Here is a 26,648-nt window from a genome sequence, read left to right as displayed (position 1 = left end):
AAGTTCTACATGTTTGCGACAATTTAGGCCTCTTTAAACTTAGAAGGGGTATAGTAAGTGAAGATTAAATATAAAATGCCTAGTGCCGCCCTTCGCAAACAGTCATCACTCAGTAAGTTGGTGTCTGGGCTCTTAGTTTCAGCGACCTTCCAGGACTTCAAGAAAATCTACACTCCTTAGGCTTATATTACTCCCTTCTGCCACCCAATTCTACCCCAGTCTTCACTTTTCCTACTCCATCGGCCAGGGAAACTGGCGGATTCACTCCTAATACATTGGCCACCCAGTCCTGGCGACTTGCGCCCGCTGGGGCTGAGGAGCGCGGTCCACTGTCCCGGGCGAGGAAATACTTCCAACGAAGGGGCCCGCCGCGCGCAGCCTTTTGGGAGTTGTAGTTCTCAGAACTCAGAGCCTCCAAACAGGCGTCACCGCGGGACTCGTTTTCCCATGCTCCTATGCGCATCTACTTGGGACAAGCCCTTGGATGGGTGAAGAGGTGTGTGGAAGCTTGCTGACAGGAAAGTGGAATCTAGTCGTCTGTGTTCGTGGAGTCTGCTGCCGAGGAACTCAGGGCTGGTTCCTGTCCCTTCGGAGCCCTGGAGGCCAAACTTGGATTCCAAGTTGAAGATTCCCTAGAGGGTGAAAGATTAGGAGCTGAGCTTCCCCCTGCCGGGTCTGCAGCGGGAGTGGCCAACCCCGACCCGAGTTTAAAACTCCCAGGGAGTCTTCGCTGCTCCCACGTCCGCTTCAACCCCTACGCTCCCACTTGGGGTCTCCCTTAGGGCCGGGAGTCGCCGCGGTCGTTGGATGTGCGTGCCGGCGGGTTCCCGGGAACTTGGGGGCGGCCGCTGAGCCCCGGCGCGGGCGGAAAGTTTATATTCGCTTTCTGCAGCCTCACCCCCCGAAGGCCGCCCAGCGGCTTCCACCATGATCAGCGGTGTGTTCAGCGTGCGCATGTGGGGGCCCGTGGGCTTCCTGACCTCGCTGGCTTACTGCGTCCACCAGCGGCGGGCCGCCCAGGCAGAGCCGCGGAGTGCGGACGGCCAGCATCCCGTCGACCGGAGTCGGCTGGAGTTGAAAATGGTGCAGGTCGTGTTCCGACACGGGGCCCGGAGCCCTCTCAAGCCGCTCCCGCAGGAGGAGCAGGTGAGAGGTCGGTCTGGGCAGGGGCTGGTGGGGCGAGGACCGCGTGGTCGACCCGGGCTGGACCGGGCGCCCTGAACACTCACCTTTGGAGTTTTACTCTCACTGAGCTGGATTCCTGTTGGGTCCAGACCAAGGGAAAACTGCTGTAGCCAGTTCCGCCCCCAGCTCTTGAGCAGAGGAGCTGCTGGCCTGGTACTCCTAGCCCTCTTTCTTCCTCGTACCCTCCAGGTGTAAGGCAGCCCGGGAACGTCCATTTGTGCCCCTGCTGGCTATGGTGTAGCACAGCTGGTAGCACTGTGCTACTTACGGTACTTATTTAAAGCGCCTAGGGATCTTGTTAAGATGAGGATTCTAATTCAAGCAGGAGTGAGGTAGGCCTGAGATTCTGTATTTTAACAGCTATTGGGGTGAACTTGAGAACCAAAGTTTAGTGCATTTCTGTGTGACTGTTTTTTTGAAGGTTGTCAAGGTAGCTGGGATCACAGTGGATAACAGAGCTCAATATCTTTGGGAACAGATTTTTACAGCAGCTTTCTCCCAGGCTTTGCTGGAGACCATCTGAGATCCCTTGAAGGCTGCTTTTTTTTTTTTTTTTTTTGGTAATAAGTGCTGTATCTTGGGGCTCTCCCTTTCTATTTTGGGTTTCTAAAACTCTTGTGGAAGGGATTTGAAGTAGGAAAATATTTTTAATTGGCTAGTCTTGTGGCTATAATGTCTTAAAATCTACCTGGTTCGGTCAGGATAATTATGACTAAAGCACAAATAATTAGTTTTTTTTTTTTTTTTAAGTGATTAACCTTACTGAATTTGATTTTTGGGGAGAAGCAGTGAAGGTCTCTGACCTTTGATAGCAGGCAGGCCTGTAATTGAAGAACTGGCTTCCCAGTGAGGATAGAGGCAACCTGAAATCCCCAGGCCCCTTAGCCGTCACACTTACCTGTGGAGTGTTTTTGCATTATTGGTCCTCCAGGTTAGTTGGAGCAAGTTAAATAGATGTCCAAACCTGATATTTGGCATACTCTTCATGATCATAGTTGCTTTCCAGAAACCCTTAGGGTTGTGTCCTCACACTGTATGCTGGAAAATCTAGTTTTTAAAGCTGCTCACACACGAACTCAAACTTGTAAAGCACTTCCCACATAAATAAATAAATTTTGGCAGGCACTTAATTCTACTATCAGATTTCTAGTTAGCCTTTCTGAATGGCTATACCACTTTCTAGTATTGGAGTATCTAGTATCCACTTCCTGGTATTGGAGTTTCTTTTTTTCTCTTCCTCCCTTCTTCCCCCACCCCTCTTCCTTCCCTTCTTTTTGATGCTTTTTCAATCCCTTACTCTGCCTTTTTGTATTGGGTCACTAAATTTCCCTTATGATTTTTGTACAAAGCCCATCTCATGTGCACTCTCCCTTCTCCATTTATTCTTGTTACAGAAAAGCTGGAAAATAACATATAGGGGTGGAAGACTCATGTTAAAAGACAAAGCTATCAGTGGTAGCAAGAGAATAAAAGTCTAAATGTCTAGGCTTGGACCTAGTATGTACAGTATATATACTCCCTTAATTTAGATTCTTATAGGACTTTCTCCTGAGCCAGGACATGTGTGATGGGTACCTTCTGCCATTATGTTGGAAGGGGCAGTTTGTAGCTCCCATAGAATGCCATCTTCACTCATCTTCTGTCTGTGTAGCCACAAAATAAGAACCATCTGAGTCCATGGCCTTGCTTCGCAATTAGGGAAGGCACTTTACTTCTCCTGCCTGCTCACATTCTCAGACTTCAGGCAAATGCATTAGACACCTTTGATTATCTCTTATAAAGTTGTGTGAATAAAAGCCAGGGATGGAACCAAGCCTCTTTCAATTTAGGCTGCGAGCAGGTGTCATCAGCTTCCTGTAACTTGTTTCTGGATGTTTTCGCTCAGGTTTTCTTTTCAAGATCCAGTTTGATAGAGGTTGTTATTGGGATTTTCTGATCTTCCTGGTTCTGATATTAACTGTAGTTAGAAGGGACTACCTGGCAACAATTCTAAAACTAAAATTGCCTTTGATAGATGTCTCCAGACTTGTGACTGGTTTATCGATGACAAGTCACTTCATTCAGTTGTCTCACAAATCTTCAGAAAGTAGCATTGTCTAAAATTAGATGTTCTTTTAAATTCTTAGTTTTCTCTTTTTAAATTTATTTTATTTTACTATGTTAGTCACCATACATTACATCATTAGTTTTTGATGTAGTGTTCCATGATTCATTGTTTTTGTATAACACCCAGTGCTCCATGCAATACATGCCCTCCTTAATACCTATCACTGGGCTAACCCATCCCCCCACCCCCCTCCCCTCTAAAACCCTCAGTTTGTTTCTCGGAGTCCATCGTCTCTCATGGTTCGTCTCCCCCTCCGATCCCCCCCTTCATTTTTCCCTTCCTATTATCTTCTTCTTTTTAACATATAATGTATTATTTGTTTCAGAGGTACAGATCTGTAACTCACCAGTCTTAGAAAATTCACAGCGCTCACCCCGGACATACCCTCTGCAATGTCCATCACCTAGCCCCCCCATCCCTCCCACCCCCCACCACTCCAGCAACCCTCAGTTTGTTTCCTGAGATTAAGAGTCTCTTATGGTTTGTCTACCTCTTTGGTTTCATCTTCTTTCATTTTTTCGTCCCTTCGCCTATGATCCTCTACTTGTTTCTCAAATTCCTCATATCAGTGAGCTCATATGATACTTGTCTTTCTCTGACTGACTTATTTCGCTTAGCATAATGCCCTCTAGTTCCATCCACGTCGTTGCAAATGGCAAGATTTTGGGGGTTTTGATGGCTGCATAATATTCCTCTGTGTGTGTGTGTGTCTGTGTGTGTATACACACACACCACATCTTCTTTATCCATTCATCCATTCATCTGTTGATGAACATCTTGGCTCTTTCCATAGTTTGGCTATTGTGGACATTGCTGCTATAAACATTGGGGTGCACATACCCCTTCGGATCACTACGTTTGTATCTTTGGGGTAAATATCCAGTAATGCAATTGCTGGGTCATAGGGTAGCTCTATTTTCAACTTTTTGAGGAACCTCCATACTGTTTTCCAGACTGGCTGCACCAGCTTGCATTCCCACCAACAGTGTAGGAGGGTTCCCCTTTCTCCGCATCCCCGCCAACATCTGTTGTCTCCTGACTTGTTAATTTTAGCCATTCTGACTCGTGTGAGGTGGTATCTCATTGAGGTTTTGATTTGGATTTCCCTGATGCAGAGTGATGTTGAACACTTTCATGTGTCTGTTGGCCATTTGGATGTCTTCTTTGCAGAAATATCTGTTCATGTCTTCTGCCCATTTCTTGATTGGATTATTTGTTCTTTGGGTGTTGAGTTTGATAAGTTCTTTATAGATTTTGGATACTAGCCCTTTATCTGATATGTCATTTGAAAATATCTTCTCCCATTCTTTCAGTTGTCTTTTGGTTTTGTTTACTGTTTCCTTTGTTGTGCAAAAGATTTTTCTCTTAATGAAGTCCGAATAGTTCATTTTTGCCCTTGCTTCCCTTGCCTTTGGCGATGTTTCTAGGAAGAAGTTGCTGCAGCGGAGGTCAAAGTGGTTGCTGCCTGTGTTCTGCTCAAGGATTTTGATGGATTCCTGTCTCACATTTAGGTCTTTCATCCATTTTGAGTCTATTTTTGTGTGTGGTGTAAGAAAATGGTCCAGTTTCATTCTTCTGCATGTGGCTGTCCAATTTTCCCAACACCATTTGTTGAAGAGAATTTTTTTCCATTGGACATTCTTTCCTGTTTTGTTGAAGATCAGTTGACCATAGAGTTGAGGGTCCATTTCTGGGCTCTCTATTCTGTTCCATTGATCTATGTGTCTGTTTTTGTGTCAGTACCATATTGTCTTGATGATGACAGCTTTGTAATAGAGCTTGAAGTCCAGAATTGTGATGCCGCCAGCTTTGGTTTTCTTTTTCAACATTCCTCTGGCTATTTGGGGTCTTTTCTGGTTCCATACAAATTTTAGGATTATTAGTTCCATTTCTTTAAAAAAAGTGGATCGTATTTTGATGGGGATTGCATTAAATGTGTAGATTGCTCTAGGTAGCAGACATTTTCACAATATTTGTTCTTCCAATCCATGAGCATGGAACGTTTTCCCATTTCTTTATGTCTTCCTCAATTTCTTTCATGAGTATTCTATAGTTTTCTGAGTACAGATTCTTTGCCTCTTTGGTTAGATTTATTCCTAGGTATCTTATGGTTTTGGGTGCAATTGTAAATGGGATGGACTCTTTAATTTCTCTTTCTTCTGTCTTGGTGATGGTGTATAGAAATGCCACTGATTTCTGTGGATTGATTTTATATCCTGCCACTTCACTGAATTCCTGTATGAGTTCTAGCAGTTTTGGGGTGGAGTCTTTTGGGTTTTCCACATGAAGTATCATATCATTTGCAAAGAGTGAGAGTTTGACTTCTTCTTTGCCGATTTGGATGCCTTTTATTTCTTTTTGTTGTCTGATTGCTGTGGCTAGGACTTCTGGTACTATGTTGAATAGCAGTGGTGATAGTAGACATCCCTGCCGTGTTCCTAACCTTAGAGGGGAAGCTCTCAGTTTTTCCCCATTGAGAATGATATTCACTGTGGGTTTTTCATAGATGGCTTTTATGATATTGAGGTATGTACCCTCTATCCCTGCACTCTGAAGAGTTTTAATCAAGAAAGGATGCTGTACTTTATCAAATGCTTCTTCTGCATCTATTGAGAGGATCATATGGTTCTTGTTCTTTCTTTTATTAATGTATTGTATCACATTGATTGATTTACAGATGTTGAACCAAACTTGCAGCCCAGGAGTAAATCCCACTTGGTCGTGGTGAATAATCCCTTTAATGTACTGTTGGATCCTATTGGCTAGTATTCTGGTGAGAATTTTTGCATCCATGTTCATCAGGGATATTGGTCTGTAATTCTACTTTTTGATGTGGGTTTTTGTCTGGTTTTGGGATCAAGGTAATGCTGGCCTCGTAAAATGAGTTTGGAAGTTTTCCTTCCATTTCTATTTTTTGGAACAGTTTCAGAAGAATAGGTATTAATTCTTCTTGAAATGTTTGGTAGAATTCCCCTGGGAAGCCATCTGGCCCTGGGCTCTTGTTTGTTGGGAGATTTTTGAATACTGCTGCAACTTCCTTACTGGTTATGGGTCTGTTCAGGTTTTCTATTTCTTCCTGGTTCAGTTTTGGTAGTTTATAGGTCTCTAGGAATGCATCCCTTTCTTCCAGATTGTCTAATTTGCTGGTATATGGTTGCTCATAATATGTTCTTATAATTGTTTGTATTTCTTCAGTGTTGGTTGTGATCTCTCCTCTTTCATTCATGATTTTATTTGTTTGGGTCATTTCTCTTTTCTTTTTGATAAGTCTGGCCAGGGGTTTATCAATCTTAGTAATTCTTTCAAAGAACCATCTCCTAGTTTTGTTGATCTGGTCTACTGTTCTTTTGATTTCTATTTCATTGATTTCTGCTCTGATCTTTATGATTTCTCTTCTCCTGCTGGGTTTAGGCTTTATTTTCTGTTCCTTCGCCAGCTCCTTTACATGTAGGGTTAGGTTGTGTATTTGAGACCTTTCTTGTTTCTTGAGAAAGGCTTGTATTTGCTGTATACTTTCCTCTTAGTACCACCTTTGCTGCATCCCCAAAATTTTGAACAGTTGTGTTTTCATTTTCATTTGTTTCCATGAATTTTTTAAATTCTTCTTTAATTTTCTGGCTGACCCATTCATTCTTTAGTAGGATGCTCTTTAACCTCCATGTATTTGAATTCTTTCTGACTTTCCTCTTGTGATTAAGTTCTAGTTTCAAAGCATTGTGGTCTGAAAATATGCAGGGAATGATCCCAATCTTTTGGTACTGGTTGAGACCTGATTTGTGACCTAGGATGTGATCTATTCTGGAGAATGTTCCATGGGCACTAGAGAAGAATGTGTATTCTGTTGCTTTGGGATGGAATGTTCTGAATAGATCTGTGACGTCCATTTGGTCCTGTGTGTCATTTAAAGCCTTTATTTCCTTGTTGATCTTTTGCTTAGATCATCTGTCCATTTCAGTGAGGGGGGTGTTAAAGCCCCCTACTATTATTGTATTGCTGTTGATATGTTTCTTTGATTTTGTTATTAATTGGCTTATATAATTGGCTGCTCCCATGTTAGGGGCATAGGTATTTAAAATTGTTAGATCTACTTGTTGGATAGACCCTTTAAGTATGATGTAGTGTCCTTCCTCATCTCTTACTATAGTCTTTTGTTTAAAATCTAATTTGTCTGATATAAGGATTGCCACTCCAGCTTTCTTTTGATGTCCATTTGCATGGTAAATGGATTTCCACCCCCTCATTTTCAATCTGGAGATGTCTTTGGGTCTAAAATGAGTCTCTTGCAGACAGTATATTGATGGGTCTTGTTTTTTTTACCCAATCTGATAGCCTGTGTCTTTTGATTGGGGCATTTAGCCCATTTACATTCAGGGTAACTATTGAAAGATATGAATTTAGTGCCATTGTATTGCCTGTAAGGTGACTGTTACTGTATATCATCTGTGTTCCTTTCTGGTCTATGTTACTTTTAGGCTCTCTCTTTGCTTAGAGGACCCCTTTCAATATTTCTTGTAGGGCTGGTCTGGTATTTGCAAATTCTTTTAGTTTTTGTTGTCCTGGAAGCATTTTCTCTCTCCTTCTATTTTCAATGACAGCCTAGCTGAATATGGTATTCTTGGCTGCCTATTTTTCTCGTTTAGTGCTCTGAATATATCATGCCAGTCCTTTCTGGCCTGCCAGGTCTCTGTGGATAGATCTGCTGCCAATCTAATGTTTCTACCGTTGTAGGTTATCGACCTCTTTCCCGAGCTGCTTTCAGGATTTTCTTTGTCTCTGAGACTCGTAAGTCTTACTATTAGATGTCGGGGTGTTGACCTATTTTTATTGAATTTGAGAGGTGTTCTCTGTGCCTCCTGGATTTTGATGCCTGTTTCCTTCCCCAAATTAGGGAAGTTCTCTGCTATAATTTGCTCCACTATACCTTCTGCCCCCCTCTTTCTTCTTCTTCTGGGATCCCAATTATTCTAATATTGTTTCGTCTTATGGTATCACTTATCTCTGGAATTCTGCCCTCATGATCCAGTAGTTGTTTATCTCTCTTTTTCTCAGCTTCTTTATTTTCCATCATTTGGTCTTCTATATCACTGATTCTCTCTTCTGCCTCATTTATCCTACCAGTTAGAGCCTCCATTTTTCATTTCACCTCATTAATAGCCTTTTTGATTTCGACTTGGTTAGATTTTAGTTCTTTTATTTCTCCAGAAAGGGATTCTCTAGTATCTTCCATGCTTTTTTCAAGCCCAGTTAGTATCTTTATAATTGTCCTTCTGAACTCTAGTTCCAACATCTTACTTAGGTCCGTATTGATTAGGTCCCTGGCAGTTGGTACTGCCTCTTGTTCTTTTTTTTGAGGTGAGTTTTTCTGTCTTGTCATTTTGTCCAGAGGAGAATAGATGAATGAGAGAACAAAATGCTAACAGGGTAACAACAGAAAAATATACACTGAACAAATCAGAAGAGACCAGAAATGGGGGAAAAGAAAGGGAAAGAAAAAGAAGAAGAAAAAAAAAAAGAATATGATCAGGCTGGTGAATAGATCAGAGCCACACACTAGATTTTGGGTGTATTTTGGTCTGTTAGAAGAAACTGCCTCCCAAAATTTTAAAGAAAGAAAAACTTATATATGTACAAAATAAGGGTAAATACGATGAAGGGATGGAATATGACTGTAAAGATGAAAATTATAAAAGATTTTATAAAAGGAATTGATAAAAAGTTGGTTGAAAAAGAAAGAAGAAAAATTAAAAAAAAAAAAAGAATGTGATCAGGCAGGAGACTAGAACAAAGCCATACACTAGAGATTTATGGTATATTTTGGTCTGTTAGAAGAAACTGTATCCCAAAATTTTAAAAAGAGAGAAAAACTTATATATATACAAAAAACAACGTTAACTACAATGAAGGGATAGAATATGACTCTAAAAATGAAATGTAAAAAATATTTAAAAGAAAGAATTGATAAGACGTTGGTTGAAAAAGGGAAAAAGAAAAATTAAAAAAAAAAGAAAAAGAAAAAAAGAAAATTTAAAAAAATTAACTTTGAAAGACTAAAGAATCATGGCGAAAATGCCATGAATTCTATGTGCCGTATTCTCCTAGTGCTGGTGTTCTGCTGTTCTCATTGATCGGTAAACTTGGTCTTGGCTGGCTGTTCTTGCTGATCTTCTGGGGGAGGGGCCTGTTGCCGTGGTTCCTAAATGTCTTTGCCGGAGGCGGAATTGCCCCACCCTTGCCCGGTCCGGTCTAAGTCATCTGCTCGGGTTTGCTCTCGGGAGCTTTTGTTCCCTGCGAGCTTTCTGTACAGCTTTGGAGGCCGAGAGTGAAAATGGCGGCCTCCCAGTCTCCGCCTGGAGAAGCCGAGAACTCAGGGCCCGACTCCTCAGTGTGCCCCCAGAGAAAAGCAGTCAGTCACTCCCGTCTCCCCGGTGTCCGGCCGCACTCCGTGTTCACCTGGCCTGTGACTGAGCGTTTCTATTCCTGGCTCACGACCCCGTGTGGAGTCTCCAAACCCAGCAGATCCCTGCAGTGTGCTCCCATGCCGCTCCTCCCGGGGTAGGAAGGGGAGTCTCCCTGGATCTGCCACTTGTTGGGTCCCTGCTGGAGGAGCAGTGGCCTGACTGTGCTGTGGATCACGGTTTATGGCAACCCCAAGCTGAGAGCCTGCTCCTCGGCTCCGTCTCTGCAGCCGGTTTCCCCGGTCCGATCCCTGGGAGCTCTGCCGCACTCAGGCACCCCCGATCTTTCTGTAGCCCTGAGGGTCCTGAGACCACACTGTCCCAGTGAGGGTTCCACCCCCCACTGAGCCACTGGAGCAACGTCCCTCAGCGGACGACTTCTAAAATTTCCGATTTTGTGCTCTGCTGCTCTATCACTTGCCAGTAGAGGCTGATGGAGGCCCCCTCCCCCACCATCTATCTTCCCAAATATCTCCTCGGATTCACTTCTCCGCACGTCCTACCTCCAGAAAGTGGTCGCTTTTCCATTCATAGAAATGCTGCTATTCTTTTCTTCAATCTCCTGTTGAGTTTGTAGGTGTTCAGAATGGTTTGATCCCTATCTAGCTGAATTCCTGGGACCGGACGAAATTTAGGTCTCCTACTCGTCCACCATCTTGCTCCCCCTCCTAGATGTTTTTTTTTTTTAAGTTTTTTTTTATTTATTCATTTGAGAGAGAGAATGAGTGGGAGCACAAGCGTGGGGAGGGTCAGAGGGAGAGGGAGAAGCAGACTCCCCGCTGAGCAGGGAACATGACACAGGACTCCATCCCAGGACCCTGGGATCATGACCTGGGCCAAAGGCAGAGGCTTAACCGACTGAGCCACCCAGGTGCCCCTAAAATTAGATGTTTTATTGAGTTGTTTTCTTTTGGCCTGAATGGCTGTTGACTTACCTTCCTTTAGCTGTGCTTGGGAATAAAGCTCTGGAACTTAATTGGCTATTTTTCCTGATTATTAGGTTAGATCCAAATACACATTGACAAGATAAATGTTTTCAGATTTCCCTCAGCTCACCTCTAACCAAGATGGCCTCCAACTCAGGCAGGTTCCTCAGTTTTTATAAAACAAAATCCAACTTATCTCAGCTCCACTATTGATTAAAGAATTTGGGTTCCCATTTATTTGATAATGTGGCAAGGTGGGAAGCATACTGTCAGTCTCATTGTTACTTAATACTTACCCAAAGCTCAGCTAAGAGAAGCCGTATTCAGGAAGCAGTGCATGAAGGATATGCCAGTGAGTCCATTCATTCCTCTGGAGCAGTGTTCTTAACTGCTTGTTCTTGGCAGGACATTAGATTCAACTGGGGAGCTTTAAAAAATACTAATGCCCGGGTCTCCTCCTAGAGATTCTGAATTAATTGGCCCAGAGCATCCAGACATAGCAACAGCCTCTCTGGTGAAGCTTTAGAATTATCTGGACTAGATAATATTAAAAAAATTGAGGCCCCACTCCAGGAGATCCAGATGTGATGAGCTCAGGATGGTGCTCAGGCATCAGTTTCTTTTAAAAAACTTTTTCTGTGATGCCAGTGTGCAGCCAAGATTTAAAACTATTGCTTTATTCTAAATTCTACACCCAGAAGGGTTTTGTTTACTTCTACGTAGATTTTTTTCTTTTACCTTTGGAATGTAGCATATCAATCTCAGTATAGTATTATCTTCAAGAAATGTGCTTTGGTGAGTTGCCATCATTCTGTGTTTGAGGAAACTTGAGAAACAATCCCACAGAACTCATTGCTGTGACTACTAAGAAGATGTTCATTATATTACTCTATCCTCTTTATGAGGACCCTTGGGAGGAATTTGTCTGTTAGCATTAGAAATGGTGTGCTTCTCCTGAACTATTGTCTTGCTTTTATCTTTAGGCTTGTCTAGCTGATCGAGTTTCTCCTTTATATAAAAGCCAGAAAGCTTGGGCGCCTGGGTGGCTCAGTCGTTAAGCGTCTGCCTTCGGCTCAGGTCATGATCCCAGGGTCCTGCGATCGAGGCCCACGTTGGGCTCCCTGCTCAGCAAGAAGCCTGCTTCTCCCTCTCCCATTCCCCCTGCTTGTGTTCCTGCTCTTGCTATCTCTCTCTCTGTCAAATAAATAAATAAAATCTTTAAAAAAAAAAAAAGCCAGAAAGCTTAGTGCCAAATCTTTGGCCCACCTAACAAGTATATGGATCTTAATAGTGTACATTTTTGAGAAACTTTATTTCTGTATCCAATTTTTGTCCCTATATTTGTTTGCTTCTGTCTTTCTTGCCTATTTTGAATTGGTTGTTTTACTATATTTTAGGTATTGCTATCATCTACCTGATGTTCTTAAAAACGGGGCATAAATAAGTAAGTAAAATTATAGAGTTAGTCTTTGCCGCTAGCTTGGAAGCTGAAGAGCAAGAATAAGAATGAAAGTGTGCATGTGGGGTGGACACCATGTATGGACCTGGTGTATCATCTGTTAAAATTTTGAAAACATGTACTGCAGATTTGACATGACCTAGACTTCCAGGAGTCATCTCCTGGGAAACACCAAAGATCCTCTGTTGGTGGATATCCTTAACAAGAGGAGGTTTCTCTCTTTCTCTCTCTCTCTTTTTTTTTTTAAAGATTTATTTATTTATTTGAGAGAGAGTGCGAGCAGGGGGAGGGGCAGAAGGAGAGGGAGAAGGAATCTCAAGCAGACTCCCTGCTGAGTGAGGAGCCCACCACGGGGCTCAGATTCTGAGACCATGACCTGAGCCGAAGTCAAGAGTCAGATGCTTAACCGACTGAGCCACCCAGGCGCCCCAGGAGATTTCTTAGTGAGGCTGAATAGGCCCTGTGGACTTGGTGTCAGAGCCTGAGCTAAACACTGGACTTACAAGGTTGGATGATTCAGTGTTGGCTGTAAAAGAGATGTGCTGAAGGAGGGAGAAAAGAGATTCCAATTCCAGGAAGCCGTGGGAACACAAAGGAGGTACCTCAAACTTAAAATGTCCAGAACTGAACTCAGCTTGTCACCTGTCTTCTGTGTTGGTCTTAGTTTTAGTCATGGAGGACCTCTTGTCACCTTAGGCACCCGGCCTCAAAATCAAAGTAATTTTTTTTCTTTATTCTTCCTTGTTCACCTACCAACATAGCCCCCAAATAAAACTTTCATCTACTCACTTGCCAGGTTTGGCTCACATGTCTTGCATCCACCCCTTCTATTCCTACCACTCTAGATGAGGCCTTAGGCCCTCATCAGCTCTATTGTAGACATCTTGAAATTGGCTTCTGCATCAGTCTTCCCATTCCAATTATGATCTGTGCTGCTGGTTTTCAAACTATTCTTTGGAGCCTGTAGCCTAGGGGGATGCCAAGTGGCTGGGGCTCTCTATTCCCACTCCTGCTTCAACTGGAGGAACTCCAGTTTTTGCCTTTGTATATGGAAATCTAAAGTCAAATTCTATTTGGTATTTGCTAATTAAAAAGTTTGAAAACTGCTCCCAGGTTGAGGCAAACCAAACCACTTCTTTCGTATATGCATTCTTTGCCATCTCTGCTTTGCTCAAACTTCTGCCTATTCTTGGAATTCCAAATAACACCCTCTCCTTACCTACCTCTTACTCTCAAGTCCAGGTCTTTGCTTGTCTAAATCCTCTTCACCTCAAAGGCCATTCCTGTCATGAAACTTTTCCTGAATTCCCAGCCAGAAGAGAAGGTCATCTTGTCTTTGAACTGCTGTGGCCTTCATCTGGCTTCATGTGGCACATAGTTTCTGTTTTGGTGCTGCTATCATTTTCATTCATAACTCGCTGTCTCTACTGACCTGAAAACCCAGAAAAGGCAGGGTCATATTATCTCCGTCTTTGTGTCTTCCACAAGGTCTAGCAAATTGGTAGAGCTGTTAATTGTACCTACTGTGTGCCAAGCCCTTTGCTGGGCCTTCAAAATGCAGGGGTAAATAGACAACCCCGTCTCTGTTCTCAGAGCAGGACTGCTGAGCAGGACAGACTAGTAAAGAAGCTCTTCTAATACAGTTTGGTATGGGCTACCAAAAGAGGCACTGAAGCTACTGTGAGAGCATGGGGCCATGGTCACAGCCATCTTGTGGAATGAGCAGAAATCTTTCCAGATGAAAGGAAAAAGAAAATTTCAGGTAGAAGAAACATGAAGTTGAAAGGCCAGGAAGTGTGAGGATGGTGCTATAGGAGACAGAGTTGTGTGGCTAGAGACTAAGTGTGTAAGACAGGGAAGAAATGATGAAGAGAGAGAGGGAGGGAGGGGCAGAGTCCATCATGTAGTTGTGAGCCCTTGAAGGGTTTATGCAGGGAAGTTATAGGATCAGAATTTTGAAAGAAGGAGCCATGATTAAAAGGCAGTGGGAAGAAGGTCTGTGCTCTGAACACACAATCTTCTGATATCAGTTGCTGTATCACCCCACCCCCCGGGGGAAGAGGCTCAGGTTTGGGGGACTGGCTGTGGGTGGGAATGAGACAATGCCTTTTGAAAGAACGGAGGGCTTCCTTTGTGTGAAAGGAACCTGGGATTCCCAGTTGTGCTCTCCTGGGATATTTCTGGGAGAGGCAAAGATAAATACAATGATACATGACATAGTAAGTTTACAAATGTTAGTTTTAAAACAAAAAAAAGTAGGGGCGCCTGGGTGGCTCAGTCGTTGGGTGTCTGCCTTTGGCTCGGGTCATGGTCCCAGGGTCCTGGGATCGAGTCCCACGTCGGGCTCCCTGCTCGGCAGGAAGCCTGCTTCTCCCTCTCCCACTCCCCCTGCTTGTGTTCCTGCTCTCGCTATCTCTCTCTGTCAAATAAATAAAATCTTTAAAAAAAAAAAAAAAGTAGTGGGGAATTGAACTAAATATTACTGTGACTTTAAGTATTGTAGGAATTCAGATAAGACAACCTACTAAAAGCTGGAGTAGTCACTGATGGAAAGTAAGACTTGAGCTGTCACTGGACTTGAAGAGAAGTTGGATGGGCACTAGGGACAGGAGTCCCTCCAAGCAAGGAAGCAAGCTAAAAGAAGATGCAGAGGAAGCGACGGGCATTGTCAGGTCTGGGGAAGGGAGGAGAGAGGCACAGTGACGGTACAGCAGGGGACAGGGGCTGGGCCAAGGTATAGAAGTCCTGGAAGACGTGGTGCTTATTTCTTGAAACATTAGGAAAAAGCTATTGATAGGATGAAAGTGGCTTAGCAAGATTCATGGGGGTGGTGGAGATAATCTGTGTAATAAGGTTTTACACTCTGACAGTGAGATAAAAGAAGGACCTTTGGGAGTGACTTTTTCTAGCCAGTGTTCAAAGAGTTTAGTGCATGGCTGGTGGAGCAGTGGGGGAAAGTCAGAGGTTCAAGTTTTGGGGCCCAGGAGAATTGTGGTCTCGTTGCAAATCACATAGTATGTTGGGAAGAGGAGCTGGTGTATGGGAAGAAGAAAAGACTTTTGTTTTTATTTATTTATGTATTTTTTAAAAGATTTTATTTATTTATTCATGAGAGACAGAGAGAGAGAGAGAGGCAGAGGGAGAAGCAGGCTCCCCGCGGAGCAGGGAGCCCGATGCGGGACTCGATCCCAGGACCCTGGGATCATGACCTGAGCCGAAGGCAGACGCTTAACCATCTGAGCCACCCAGGCGCCCAAGACTTTTGTTTTTAAAATTGAAGTCATCACATGTGACTCAGTGAATGTAAGAGTTTCGTGGGCAGTTGGAGCTCTGAGACCTGTGGCTATGTGTGATATTTCGAAGCCTTTACGGTACAATGCAGCAGGAGCCAGACTGCAAGGAGAGAAGGAAGATGCTGAAGAAGTGAAGGTTTCTTGGGGGCAGCTACTTGTTTGAGAAATTGGATGAAAGGAGGGGAAATAGGTGGTAGTTACAAGGGACATTAAGTAGAGCCCTTAAGGGCGGGGAAGCGTAGAAACCTGCAGGTCGATTCCTAAAAAATTCTTACAAGTATATGCTCACTGAGATTATATTATACTCATTCATTTGTTCGCTCATTCATTCATTCACCAACTGTTTGCCTGCTAGGCATTCTGGCCATTTCTCCCCTTTACTGCTGTCTGGGCTTAGTGCCAGACAACATCTGAACAGTGAGTACTAGTGGGGCAATAACAGGACTTGGGCTAAGGACTCCTGGAATAATAAATTACGGTCTTTTCTTCCCTAAATTGGAACTAGAGTTAAAATTTCTTTCTTTCCTTCCCATGGGAAAGCTGTGGGTGATTCCAGCTATGTCTTCAAGGTGCTGCTGGATATTACTGCTGTAAGTTTCAAGAAACTTCTAAACAATGTGTTGTTTTTTGCGGTCACAGCAGGCAGAGTGGAATCTCCAACTATTAGAGGTCCCACCCCAAACTCAGTTTGATTACACCATCACCAATCTAGCTGGTGGCCCGAAACCACATTCTCCTTTCGACTCTCAATACCATGAGACCAAACTGAAGGTGAGCAGTGCTTCCCTCCTCTGGGAAGCCCACTGTAAAGTTTCCATGGTTTTCTCTGGGCTGAGTTTGGCAGACTGAGGTATTTTCATTCTTCTCTATCTTTCTGCCCCACATTAGGGGGGCATGTTTGCTGGACAGCTGACCAACGTGGGCATGCAGCAGATGTTTGCCCTGGGAGAGAGGCTGAGGAAGAACTATGTGGAGGACATCCCCTTTCTTTCGCCAACCTTCAATCCACTGGAGGTCTTGTGAGTCACTCGAAAAAGGGATGTTGCACTCAGTTTAAGGTCTTAAGCATGAGGAAACCTGACCACCCCCCCAGACGGTTCCCATTCTCACCCAACATAGTTTGGGGCAGTTACCCTAGTGTAATAGGATCCTGTGAACGTGTGGCCAATGGAGGTGACATTCATTGGCTTTTGGGTCCCTTGGGACAGCCATCATACAGAGAGATAAAGGATTCTTCCCAGCCCCGTAGCTCCCCTTATGTGATCTTAAAGCCTCCCAGCTGCTCTATAGGATAAGGTAGTATATATAATTGCATCTTCCTTCTATGAATGTCTCTACCTTTTTTTTTTCCAGTGTCCGTTCCACTAATATATATCGGAATCTGGAATCTACCCGGTGTTTGCTGGCTGGACTTTTCCAATATCAGAAAGAAGGTTCGAGTTTGGAGTCTAGAAGTCAGCCCCTATCCCAGAGGAGCTTTCTTCTTCCTTCCAAAGCCCTCCCTGCCCTCTTTCTTGGTGCCTGTTCCTTTGGTTTCTCTTCTCCTGCACATGTGGCTTCCATGCTGTACCTACTGTGGTGGGCGCTCCCTTGTCTGGCCTTCTGCTGCCCTTGCCAGCTTGACCTCCACATCTGCAGCGATGTGTCAGCCACTCTGATGTGCGTCTGGCTTCTGACTTCTCCTCTTAAGCTTCTACACAGGCTTCATGAGGCGGCCCTAGCCAGGTCTGGCGAACAATATTGGGGCTTTTTGCTTAGGTAGGACACTGCTGAAAAGGAAGGAAGCAGGAGGGACACTTAGCTGGGACCCAAGCCTACTATTGCTCTGGTCTTGGTGATAATCCACAGCATGACCCAGATGGTATTAACAGTATTCCGTGCAGCCTTTCCTCCCTGAGAAAGTCTGGTGAGTTTGGGTTTTGACATGTTCAACCAGTGAATGATCGCAGCTAATGGTACCCAGCCTTTTACCATTAAGGACCACATTTATTATTTTCCCTCATGGATCTCATGTGTTGAGGCCCTTTGACTATCAAGTGGAACTGCATTTTGTCATTTGTACTTGATTCAAATTTACATTTAATTGCCAGTCTGAGTTTCATATCAACATGACCTCACCAATATTAGAATACGAAAGTGGTGCCATAAGGCAAAGGTTCTTGCTTAGCTTCTTTAGCGGTATCTCAAATAGATATAAAATTTCCATCAGCCTTTAGAAAAATAAACTATGTAAAATAATAGAAACCTCTAGGCCAGAGGAGGCTGGCCTTACCCCACGCTGGGTTGGGTACAGCTGCTACTTCCGGCTGAAGTTGGCTGCTGAACACAAACAGCATGTGTCTAAGTAACATAAAGCAAACAGAGTGGGCTGCCCCTTATTTCCTGGGAGCCCCTGAGCTTTGGAATAATCCACAGTGCCTGGCCTCCTGAAAGCTCTTCACTTGCCGAGTTTCTAAAAGGCAAATGTCCTCTCTTCAGAAACACCAAAAGTATGATTGGATTAGGAAAGCTGTTTCTTGGAGGCAGCCTGACCTACTGGCAGGTCTCAGACTGGGACTGCCCCACATTCCCAACAGGGAGGGAAGTGGTATCATCACATTCCCAACAGGGAGGGAAGTGGTATCACCAGGAAGTCACATCCTGGGACTCTAATTTGACCATGTACCAAACCTTTTTTTAATAGCTTTGTGTATACTAACTTGTTTAATTCTTTTTGATAACCCTATGATGTAGGTAATATTATCCCTAATTTACAGATAAGAGAACTAAGGCACAGAGAGGCTAAATGACTTTCCCAGGGATGCAAAGCTGGTAAATGGTGGAACAGGGATTCAAACTCTTGCACTCTGGTTCCAGAATCCATACTCTTCACCTTTATGCTCTGTTGCTCAGAGGACACATATATTTGGAGAGGGCCTCTGGTCATTTGATCAACAAAGTGTGTCTGAATTTTGATATTATGGTAAAGTTACCATATGCTACTGGAGTTTTGACTATCAACAATTTGTTTGAGAACAATAGCTCTTTGGGGCTTAGATTCACCTAATCACCCCATATATTGACCTCAGTGAATTCCAGAGAGCTGCTGATAGAAGCTCTTTCTTTTGCCATCAGAGGTTAGGCTTGAGTTGTGTAGAAAGGGGAGCTACCACAGGCCCTTGCCACGTCTGGCACAGAGCAGAGCATGGGAAGGTGTTAGAGCACCTTGATGGGAGGGGATAAAGGTGCTTGTAAGCTCTGAGCAGTAGCGAACTACTGGGAGGTATACAGTTGACCTTTGAGCAACATGGGTTTGAACTGCATGGGTCCAGTTACACATGATTTTTTTTGGTAAGTACAGTACGGAACTGTAAATGTATTTCCTCTTCCTTATGATTTTCTTAATCACATTTTCTTTTCTCTAGCTTACTTGATTGTAAGAACATAGTATATAATACATATAACATACAAAAGATGGGTTAATCAACTATTTATGTTATCAGTAAGGCTTTCAGTCAACAGTAGGCTGTTAGTAGTTAGGTTTTTGGGGAATCAAAAGTTATATGTGGATTTTCAACTGTGGGCGGGGGGATCAGTGACCATAACCCCCCAGTTGTTCAAGGGTCAACTGTATAAGAAACATTGTTTGTAGCCTAATGTGTGGTTCTTGGCAGTTCATCTGAAAACCTGCCTTTCCTTTTGGGCAAGGCTGTGGGGCTGGCAGGACTTGTGGCCTTGTGGTCACTTTTCTTAGATTGTCATGTGCTGAGTCACTGTATTGGTCTATAGGATTGGGCTTTGAAAAGCAAGGAAGTCACCTAGTTCTGATAGAGTCAGGGATACCCCATTCTTTGTTAGAACGCCCAAGTGCTGGTAATACCTTAAGGCAGGAATCTTTGGGAATGGGTCAGGAAAGCGCCAGTCTGATCCAGGTCTGTGCCTGCTCTAGTCTATCTGTGGCCCAATAGGAGGGATTGTTCCAGACAGAACAGGCTGCTACTTGCTTTCTCCCTTTCTCAGACCATAGGAGAGCTTCTGTTGGCAAGGCCAGGGCATGTTGAAGGCAGGTACTGTCCTTAAGGAGTAACCTTGATGATCTATCTCCTGAAGCAGACAAGAGAAGAAGGGGGTGGGGATGCTGGGAAGAACAAGCTGAAGCCTCTTCCTGCCTGTGCTCCCACCTTCCTTCCAGGACCCATCATCATCCACGCTGATGAAGCAAGCTCAGAAGTCTTGTACCCCAACTACCAAAACTGCTGGAGCCTGCGGGAAAGAATCAGGTAACTTCCCTGGGTTCTTGCTCACCAGTGGGGGACAGACAGCCTTTTACTCTTGCTGGCAGACTCTGCCTGAACTCAGGGCCTGCCTAAGCTTACCATGTTGGTGGATAAGGGGTGGGAAGGACTGCTTTACACGAAGGCCTGACATTGCTGTCCAGGAAGTGAAGAAGCTCTTGTTCACAGTGTAGGCTCATAGTGAAGGTACAGCGAGCTCAGCAGTAGCCACATGCTGGGCTGGAGAGATGGTATGTACAGCCCGAGTGGGGTTTGCTTTTACAAACCATTGTTCTCTCGACCATCGTGCTCTCAGAGGAGGCAGATGAAAACACTGACAGTAAGTAAAAGATGATTAAGCCAGTGGTCGAACTGCAAATCCAGATGGGCAAGCAGAAGACACAGATTTCCCTTCTCTTCCTAATTTGCTGCCCTGTACAAGAGATTGGTTTGGGCTGATGGTGCTTTTCAGTGTTCAGATATTTCTGGACTGCACGAAGACTATATAGTATGTGTTCCACAGAAGAGAGAGAATGTTGTTTTTAAGCAGACCTAGGCCATGGTTGTATTGCTTTTGGTATAGTAGAAGAAAATGCTAGAGTGGAATCTGGAAATTCAGGCTTTTATTCTAGCCTTGGTACCTGCTACCTTACTTTCACAAGTCATTTGAACTCATAGAGCCCCAGTTGACTCATGCGTAAGATGGGAATAATACCAACTAACCCCAATGTCTTGTTATTGAGGAATGAATGAGATCCCAAATGATGAATGAGATACACTTTGTAAACTGTATATTACTATACAATATATGGATTACTTTTTATTTTTTGGCAGAGGCCGGAGGCAGGCTGCCTCTTTGCAGCCAGGAATCTCAGAGGATTTGCAAAAGGTGAAGGAAGGGATGGGCATCACCAGTAATGATGGAGTAGACTTCCTCAGCCTCTTTGACAATATGGCTGCCGAGCAGGTTGGATGACTGTCCTCCCCCAGCCCTGGGGGGCGGGGGTAGGCACCTGGACTGGCTGGCTCCTGAGTTAGAACTGGGTAGAGGGGAGCAGTGGAGGCAGCTGTGGTAGGACTTACAGGGAATAGCTGTGGGAACTGAGGGCTAGGCCCCAATCAGGGAGGACTCCTCACTTGGTTAGGCGCATGGATACTTAACTCTAGATCAGAATTTCTTGAGGCATGTTCTCCAGAATACCTGTGATGTGAGTGTGTATATTGTGGGCAGGCAGGGGTGGGGTGGGTGACGGGTAGGGGGGCGGTTGTTGCCTAAAAGTTTTAGAATCCCCATTATATCACTTTTTGGAGAGTCTGTATGCGCAGCAGCATATTAAAGATTCTAAGAAGTAAAGGAAGCTGGTCGGTCTTGAAATCTATTTCCCCCAAACTTATTTAGCCATAGAATCTTTTTTATCTAATAAATACTGAAGACCACACAATGGGAAAGCCTTCTCTAGATTCAAAAGCCAGACTCCCAAAGGTGCAGTGTAGCCTGGATCCTCCTTCCCTCTCTTGTCAGGATGACAGTGCGCCCTGAAGGCAGAAATGCCCTGTGCTTATGGGTAAAATAGGTGGAAGGTTATAAGATGAGGGCTTATATAAAGTATTTACATGGCATACTTTTTAGAAACCCATTTTGGGGAAAATGAAATTCATGTATAAATTTATGAATTCCTTACTCTGTATTTTATTTACTTGTTTTTTTATGGTTTTAGAAAATACAACTGTTTTTCATTTTGAAGTAGGTGGGGAGCCATCAGAAAGGGAGGAAAAACAGCTTTTTTCCCCCCTGGGCCTTCAGATCTCTAGGAATTGCTTCAGAAGGGCCTTGGGGATGTAGCTTTTTGAGCTGTTAAGGCCCTCCCCAGGAGAAGACAGGCCCCTGAAGGCTCTGTGGAAGCTGATCAGCTGCCAAGCTCAGTGAACAAGAAGCATTTCTTTGTAAAACTGTCCCCGTGGTCCTTTCAGGTGCACAGCCTCCTGAGCTGCCCGACGCTGAAGAGATTTGCACGGATGATTGAGCAGAGAGCAGTGGACACAGCCTTGTACGTTATGCAGAGGGAAGACAGGTGAGCAGCCTCATCAGCCGCGGGCATCAGGTCACGCTTGGCCAGGCCTCTCAGTATGCGGGAAGGAGGGTCCCCCCGGCCTGCTCACGCCTGCGAACTGAGTCTCCACATGTGCTGAGGTAAAATCACCATGTTCTGCTGGCCTGTTGAATGGATTCAGCCCTAAGTCCTTACACTTCTGGAGCTGGGACTGGTGACCTAGGGCTTCCGTTCACTGTTATACAGAACCGGGAGCCACCACTCGACAGGGTTTCTCTTAATCACTGACTTTTTCGCCTTTTGCTTTAAGTTTCAAAGGGTTTGGGTGGGGAGAACTGATGGAAGAATAATGATTGCTCACTTTGGTCATCAGTTTACAACTTACAAGTCATTTCCCTGTTCTCACTGTGAGGGAGGTGTCGATATCCCTGACCGCGTCCGAGTCCTGGCTTGAGAGATGAAGAAACTGGACCAGAGTGATGTGGGCTGTCTCACCTAGGCTTGGCTAGCAAGTGGCAGAGCCAGGACTCAGACCAGATCTTCTGTCAGTCCTGTGTTTTTTACGTTTCTAGGACTTAGGGCTTTGTTTTTAGAAGGTCTGTTTCTTGCCTACCAGAATGGAGAGTTTCTGTCTTACCAAATTAAAAAAAAAACACAGCACCTTTCTTCGATAGGTTAATAACATTTGACTTGCACTCAGAATAGGTAACTTGGTAGAGGAGGGGATGGGAAGTAGAGGATCAGTCCAGGGAAGAAAAAGAGGATCAGTCCTGGGGAGAAAAAAGCAGCTAACATTTCAAGAATTTGCAGGGCCTGGTGCATGAGAGTAAGAACCTCTGGCTGCTTTTCTCCTCCTCAGAGTCAGTGCATCCAGAAGGCTCCAGCTGTGCCACCCAGCTTGCTGCAACTCACTATGATTTGCCCCTTTCCCTCATCTGTTCCTGACGTGGCCGCACCCAGACCTAAATTGTCACTCATTGTCCTCCCCTACACACACACACACACACACATTTAGTAGATATTTTAGGCTTCACAGCACATGCATTACCTTTGCAGCTACTCACCTCTACCAATGTAGCATGAAAGCAGCCATAGATGATATGCAAATAAGTGGGCACAGCTCTATTCCAATAACACTTTATTTACAAGACAGGCAAGTGGGTTGGATTTGGACAATGGCCATAGTTCATTTTCTCCCAGTGTAAAGCATTTTAAACAAGATCTGATTCTTCTTTCCATTTTGGTTAGCCCTGGTTTCATAAAACTGATGTTTCTTCAAGGACAAATTAGATGGCCTCACAGTGCCATCCAACTTGGCTTGGCCTACGTACATTCTTCTGGAAAGTCTGTGTTGCGTACGGTATTGGTTGCCTACTCCTCATCCATCACTTCAGCATTCTTTGACTTGTGATGGTGGTCATTTGTTTGCCCAGTCACCGTGAAAGAAAGATTGGTCTAAGCCAGTCATGACGACCCTTTTGTCCATGATTGGGCTCTGGAAATTCTGGAAGAGGTGTTTTCCCCCTCTTTGATCAAAGGTGAGAGGCACCAAAACCAAGCCTTTTGGTGGCTCACTGGCACAGCTCCCTGCTTTGTTTAGCACCGTGAGATGACAGGCTTGGAGTTGCAGTAACCACCTTGTGATCCTGAGCTGGCAAACCCGAGGGTCAGTGCCAGCCCTGCGAGCGGGCCCTGCTGATGAGCTTTGTGTGGCACCAAATAGATCAGACATGTCCTCACAGTCCAAACTCGAGAGAAGGGGGACTGGCACCTGGGAAGCAGAGCTCAGGATGCTGTTCCTTCTGATCGCTTTTCTGAGGGCCTTCTGGAATTCCTGGAAATCACTCTACCCTGTCCTTCCCAGCTTCTTCCTGGAGGCCTAGTTCTTCATGACTTATCCCAGTTTCCAGTCCCATCGCAGATGTGTTCCATACCTGGTGCTTTTGTTGTTGGAAGTGTCTGTGCACAGAGAACCCTCAAACTGAAGGCGGTGCCGTTTCTCCCCTCCCTGCCAGTCGCTGTCCCTCACACATTACTTGTCTCCTTCTCAGCTCTGTCTGTTTGGGCTTCTGAGGTCCTGGGGGGCAGACCCAGCCCACCTTCCTGTGTGCCAGTGCCCGCTGGCTGTTCCAATGTTGTTTACTTGCCGTAGGGAAAGCCTTCAGATGGCCGTAGGCCCATTCCTTCATATCCTGGAGAACAACCTGCTGAAAGCTGTGGACCCTGCCACTCCACCCAGCAAGACCAGGTACCTGCCACAGCAACTCCGCTTTGTGCAGCTGAGGGCAGGAGGGGCCTCTGGCCGCGGGGAGGGAACCCAGGTTCAAGGGGGGCAAGAACCAGGCTGACAGGGACTGAATGGAGCTTAAGAGGTCATGTGTCCCAAAGATGTTCACAACATTGTTACCGTTCTTCCTGTGGCCCCCCGTCCTACTGTGGTTTGAAATTTTTATGTTAGCAAGAAAGAACTCTAAATTTGTTTTCCCACCTTTTTTTTTTTTTTACTAACTGAACATGTGTGAAAGAGTAGCTAATTATGATGTCGCACCGATACAACGGCTTAATAGATTGTTTAGTTCGAACACCTTCACTGAGTGTTGAGAAGGGTGTGATACCCACCTGGCATTTTTAAATGTTGGAAGTACCTCCTGAACCTCCATCACCACTTTCATAGCACATGGAACCCCAGTTAGGGGCACAGATTTGGAGTGTTACATGTCCTGGGCACTTGCTGAGCAGAGCGTGGTCTGCAGATGAACAACTTCACCACTGCTTGGGAGCTTGTTAGATTCTGACTTACTGAATCAGAATCTGCATTTTAACAAGATCTTCAGGGGATTGGTATGCACCCTACTATTAGAGAAGCACTGTTGTAGGCTGCCTTTTTTTTTTTTTTTTAAAGATTTTATTTATTTGAGAGAGAGTGAGAGAGCACAAGCAGGGGGAGTGGCAGTCAGAGGGAGAAGCAGGCTCCCCCGCCGAGCAGGGAGCCTGACACAGGGCTCGATCCCAGGACCCCAGGATCATGACCTGAGCCGAAGGCAGACGCCCAACTAACTGAGCCACCCAGACACCCCTAGGTTGCCTTCTTTAGAGAGAGAGAGACTGTACGGTAGCTAGAAACTTGAGAAGAGCTTGAGAACAGGAGGGGCCAGTGAGGTGAAAATAGGAACATTCAGGAACTTAGGGCCAGATTTATAATAGCAGATCGTGCCAGTGCCCTTCCCTATCCTTCTCAGCACCTGCAGTGACAGTACCTTTCTAACTGGCCCTTGCCACCTTGCCCCCACCTTGACCTTGTATCTGTAGAATACTATAGGATCCAGTGCTGGTCTTCTAGTTTAGGAGTCAACACATAAAATCCTTGATCTTTCCTAAGAGATAGTTACAGGGGACAGGTAGCTATCGATTAGAATGGCATCTTTCTTGCAGATGAAAGCCATTGGAGAATATGTTGAAGGCCAAACAGGCTTCTTAATACTCCTTTGAAATGAACTTAATTCCCCCAAACTGCAAGCCTCCCCAGCAAGGAGGAGAGCGTGCTCTACTAAACTCATCACATAGCTGAGAGTAGGAAGAACATTTGCCACAGGCAGGCAGATCCAACGGAGAGAAGAGAGGTAGGACCAAGCCATACATGCTTGATTTCTACTTTAAAGGTCACTCGGGGAGGAGTGAGTGGGTGGGTGGGCAAGCAGGTGGGCAGGAAGGGATCAGGAGAGCTACCCCAGTGGGGAAAGAAACAACATAAATTGTTGAATAAGGTCTCACCCCACCATCTCCTTCAGAGTTTTATACCAAGCTCCCTGACTTCTAGATGTCACCTGGTTTCTGAGGCAATGTTGTTTCTTACTCAAAGGGGGCAGATGGTGTCCTGCCTTCCAGAGTCCTGAGGTAAAGGACTGTGGACTGTTTTCTCCTTGCAGAAAGTTGTACCTCTACGCAGCTCATGATGTGACCCTCATGCCTCTCTTAATCACCCTGGGGATTTTTGACCACAAATGGCCCCCATTTGCTGTTGATCTGACCATGGAACTCTACCAGCACCGGGAATCTAAGGAGTGGTTTGTGCAGCTCTATTACCGCGGGGAGGTAAGACCTGTGAGGTGCAATTGGGTGGTAGCTAGGCACCCTCCCTCCAACCCCACCCACGTGGTTTAGCACCACGTCTCCCTCCTCAGGCTCAGTGGAGTCTCCTTGGTACAGTCAGTTCTCTGGATCCAATGGAATGACTCACAGCCATACCCAGGATAAGGCAGAATTGGAAATATGGTGGCAGGCTGGGATTTGGGCCTTATCGCACGTCTGCTGCAGACTCCTTCTAGAAACAGGACCGCCCTCCTCTTCCCCTGAGTGTCTCTGGGATGGTGTCTTTGGGAGGCAGTGTGCGTTGTCAGCGCTGTTGGCGCCTCGGCTGCTTTCGCAGGTTGCTGTCCAGGGCAGATGCTAGAGCACCCCCCAGTGATTAGACTTCGCCCTCCCAGCTTAGGGGTACAATGTGACTGTCTCCCCAGTCAATTCACCAAGCAGTTCTTGAGTGACTGTCACAAGCAGGGCATAGTTCTCCTACCCTGGAAGCTGACCTGGTGGTGGGGCCTTCTTGGCTGTTCTATGTGTGCATGCACAGACCATTGGGTCAAAGCCTCGCAGGCCTCTGGGCACAGGTGAAAACAGCAGGCCGGGGTCCTCAGTGGCCATGCTGAGTTTTGTCTCTTCCACAGGAGCAGGTGCCAAAAGGTTGCCCTGACCGGCTCTGTCCACTGGACAAGTTCTTAAACACCATTTCAGTTTACACCTTGAGCCCAGAAAAATACCACACACTCTGCTCTCAAGACCAGGTGATGGAACTTGGAAATGGGGAGTAACTGATTTATACAAACAAGATGTGTTGGTTTTTCAATAAATGCCTTTACACACTG

At 45.1% G+C, this 26,648-nt stretch overlaps 1 protein-coding gene across 1 annotated transcript; it reads left to right on the top strand.

The window, feature by feature from the left end:
• Window positions 1-455: 455 nt before the first annotated feature.
• On the top strand, window positions 456-26,648 carry ACP6 (acid phosphatase 6, lysophosphatidic). Its single transcript, XM_034989847.1, has 10 exons — window positions 456-1,146; window positions 16,065-16,196; window positions 16,314-16,444; window positions 16,779-16,858; window positions 19,597-19,684; window positions 20,513-20,645; window positions 21,650-21,750; window positions 23,882-23,977; window positions 25,656-25,821; window positions 26,451-26,648. Exons 1-10 carry the CDS (start codon window positions 928-930, stop codon window positions 26,592-26,594), a joined length of 1,290 nt encoding a protein of 429 aa, XP_034845738.1. The 5' UTR covers window positions 456-927; the 3' UTR covers window positions 26,595-26,648.

This window comes from Mirounga leonina, unplaced genomic scaffold, assembly GCF_011800145.1.
Source record: "Mirounga leonina isolate KUSES-001 unplaced genomic scaffold, KU_Mleo_1.0 Mir_493, whole genome shotgun sequence".
Lineage (NCBI taxonomy): Eukaryota > Metazoa > Chordata > Mammalia > Carnivora > Phocidae > Mirounga > Mirounga leonina.
This window is presented reverse-complemented; position numbering and strand designations above follow the sequence as displayed.

What these genes read in the sequence shown, in the direction of transcription:
- ACP6 (XM_034989847.1), top strand. Translation starts at nt 928, where the DNA reads ATGATCAGCGGTGTGTTCAGCGTGCGCATGTGGGGGCCCGTGGGCTTC. An exon ending in TTCAATCCACTGGAGGTCTT is followed by an intron (nt 16,445 to 16,778) that starts GTGAGTCACTCG and finishes TTTTTTTTCCAG; the next exon opens with TGTCCGTTCCACTAATATAT. An exon ending in ACAATATGGCTGCCGAGCAG is followed by an intron (nt 20,646 to 21,649) that starts GTTGGATGACTG and finishes TGGTCCTTTCAG; the next exon opens with GTGCACAGCCTCCTGAGCTG.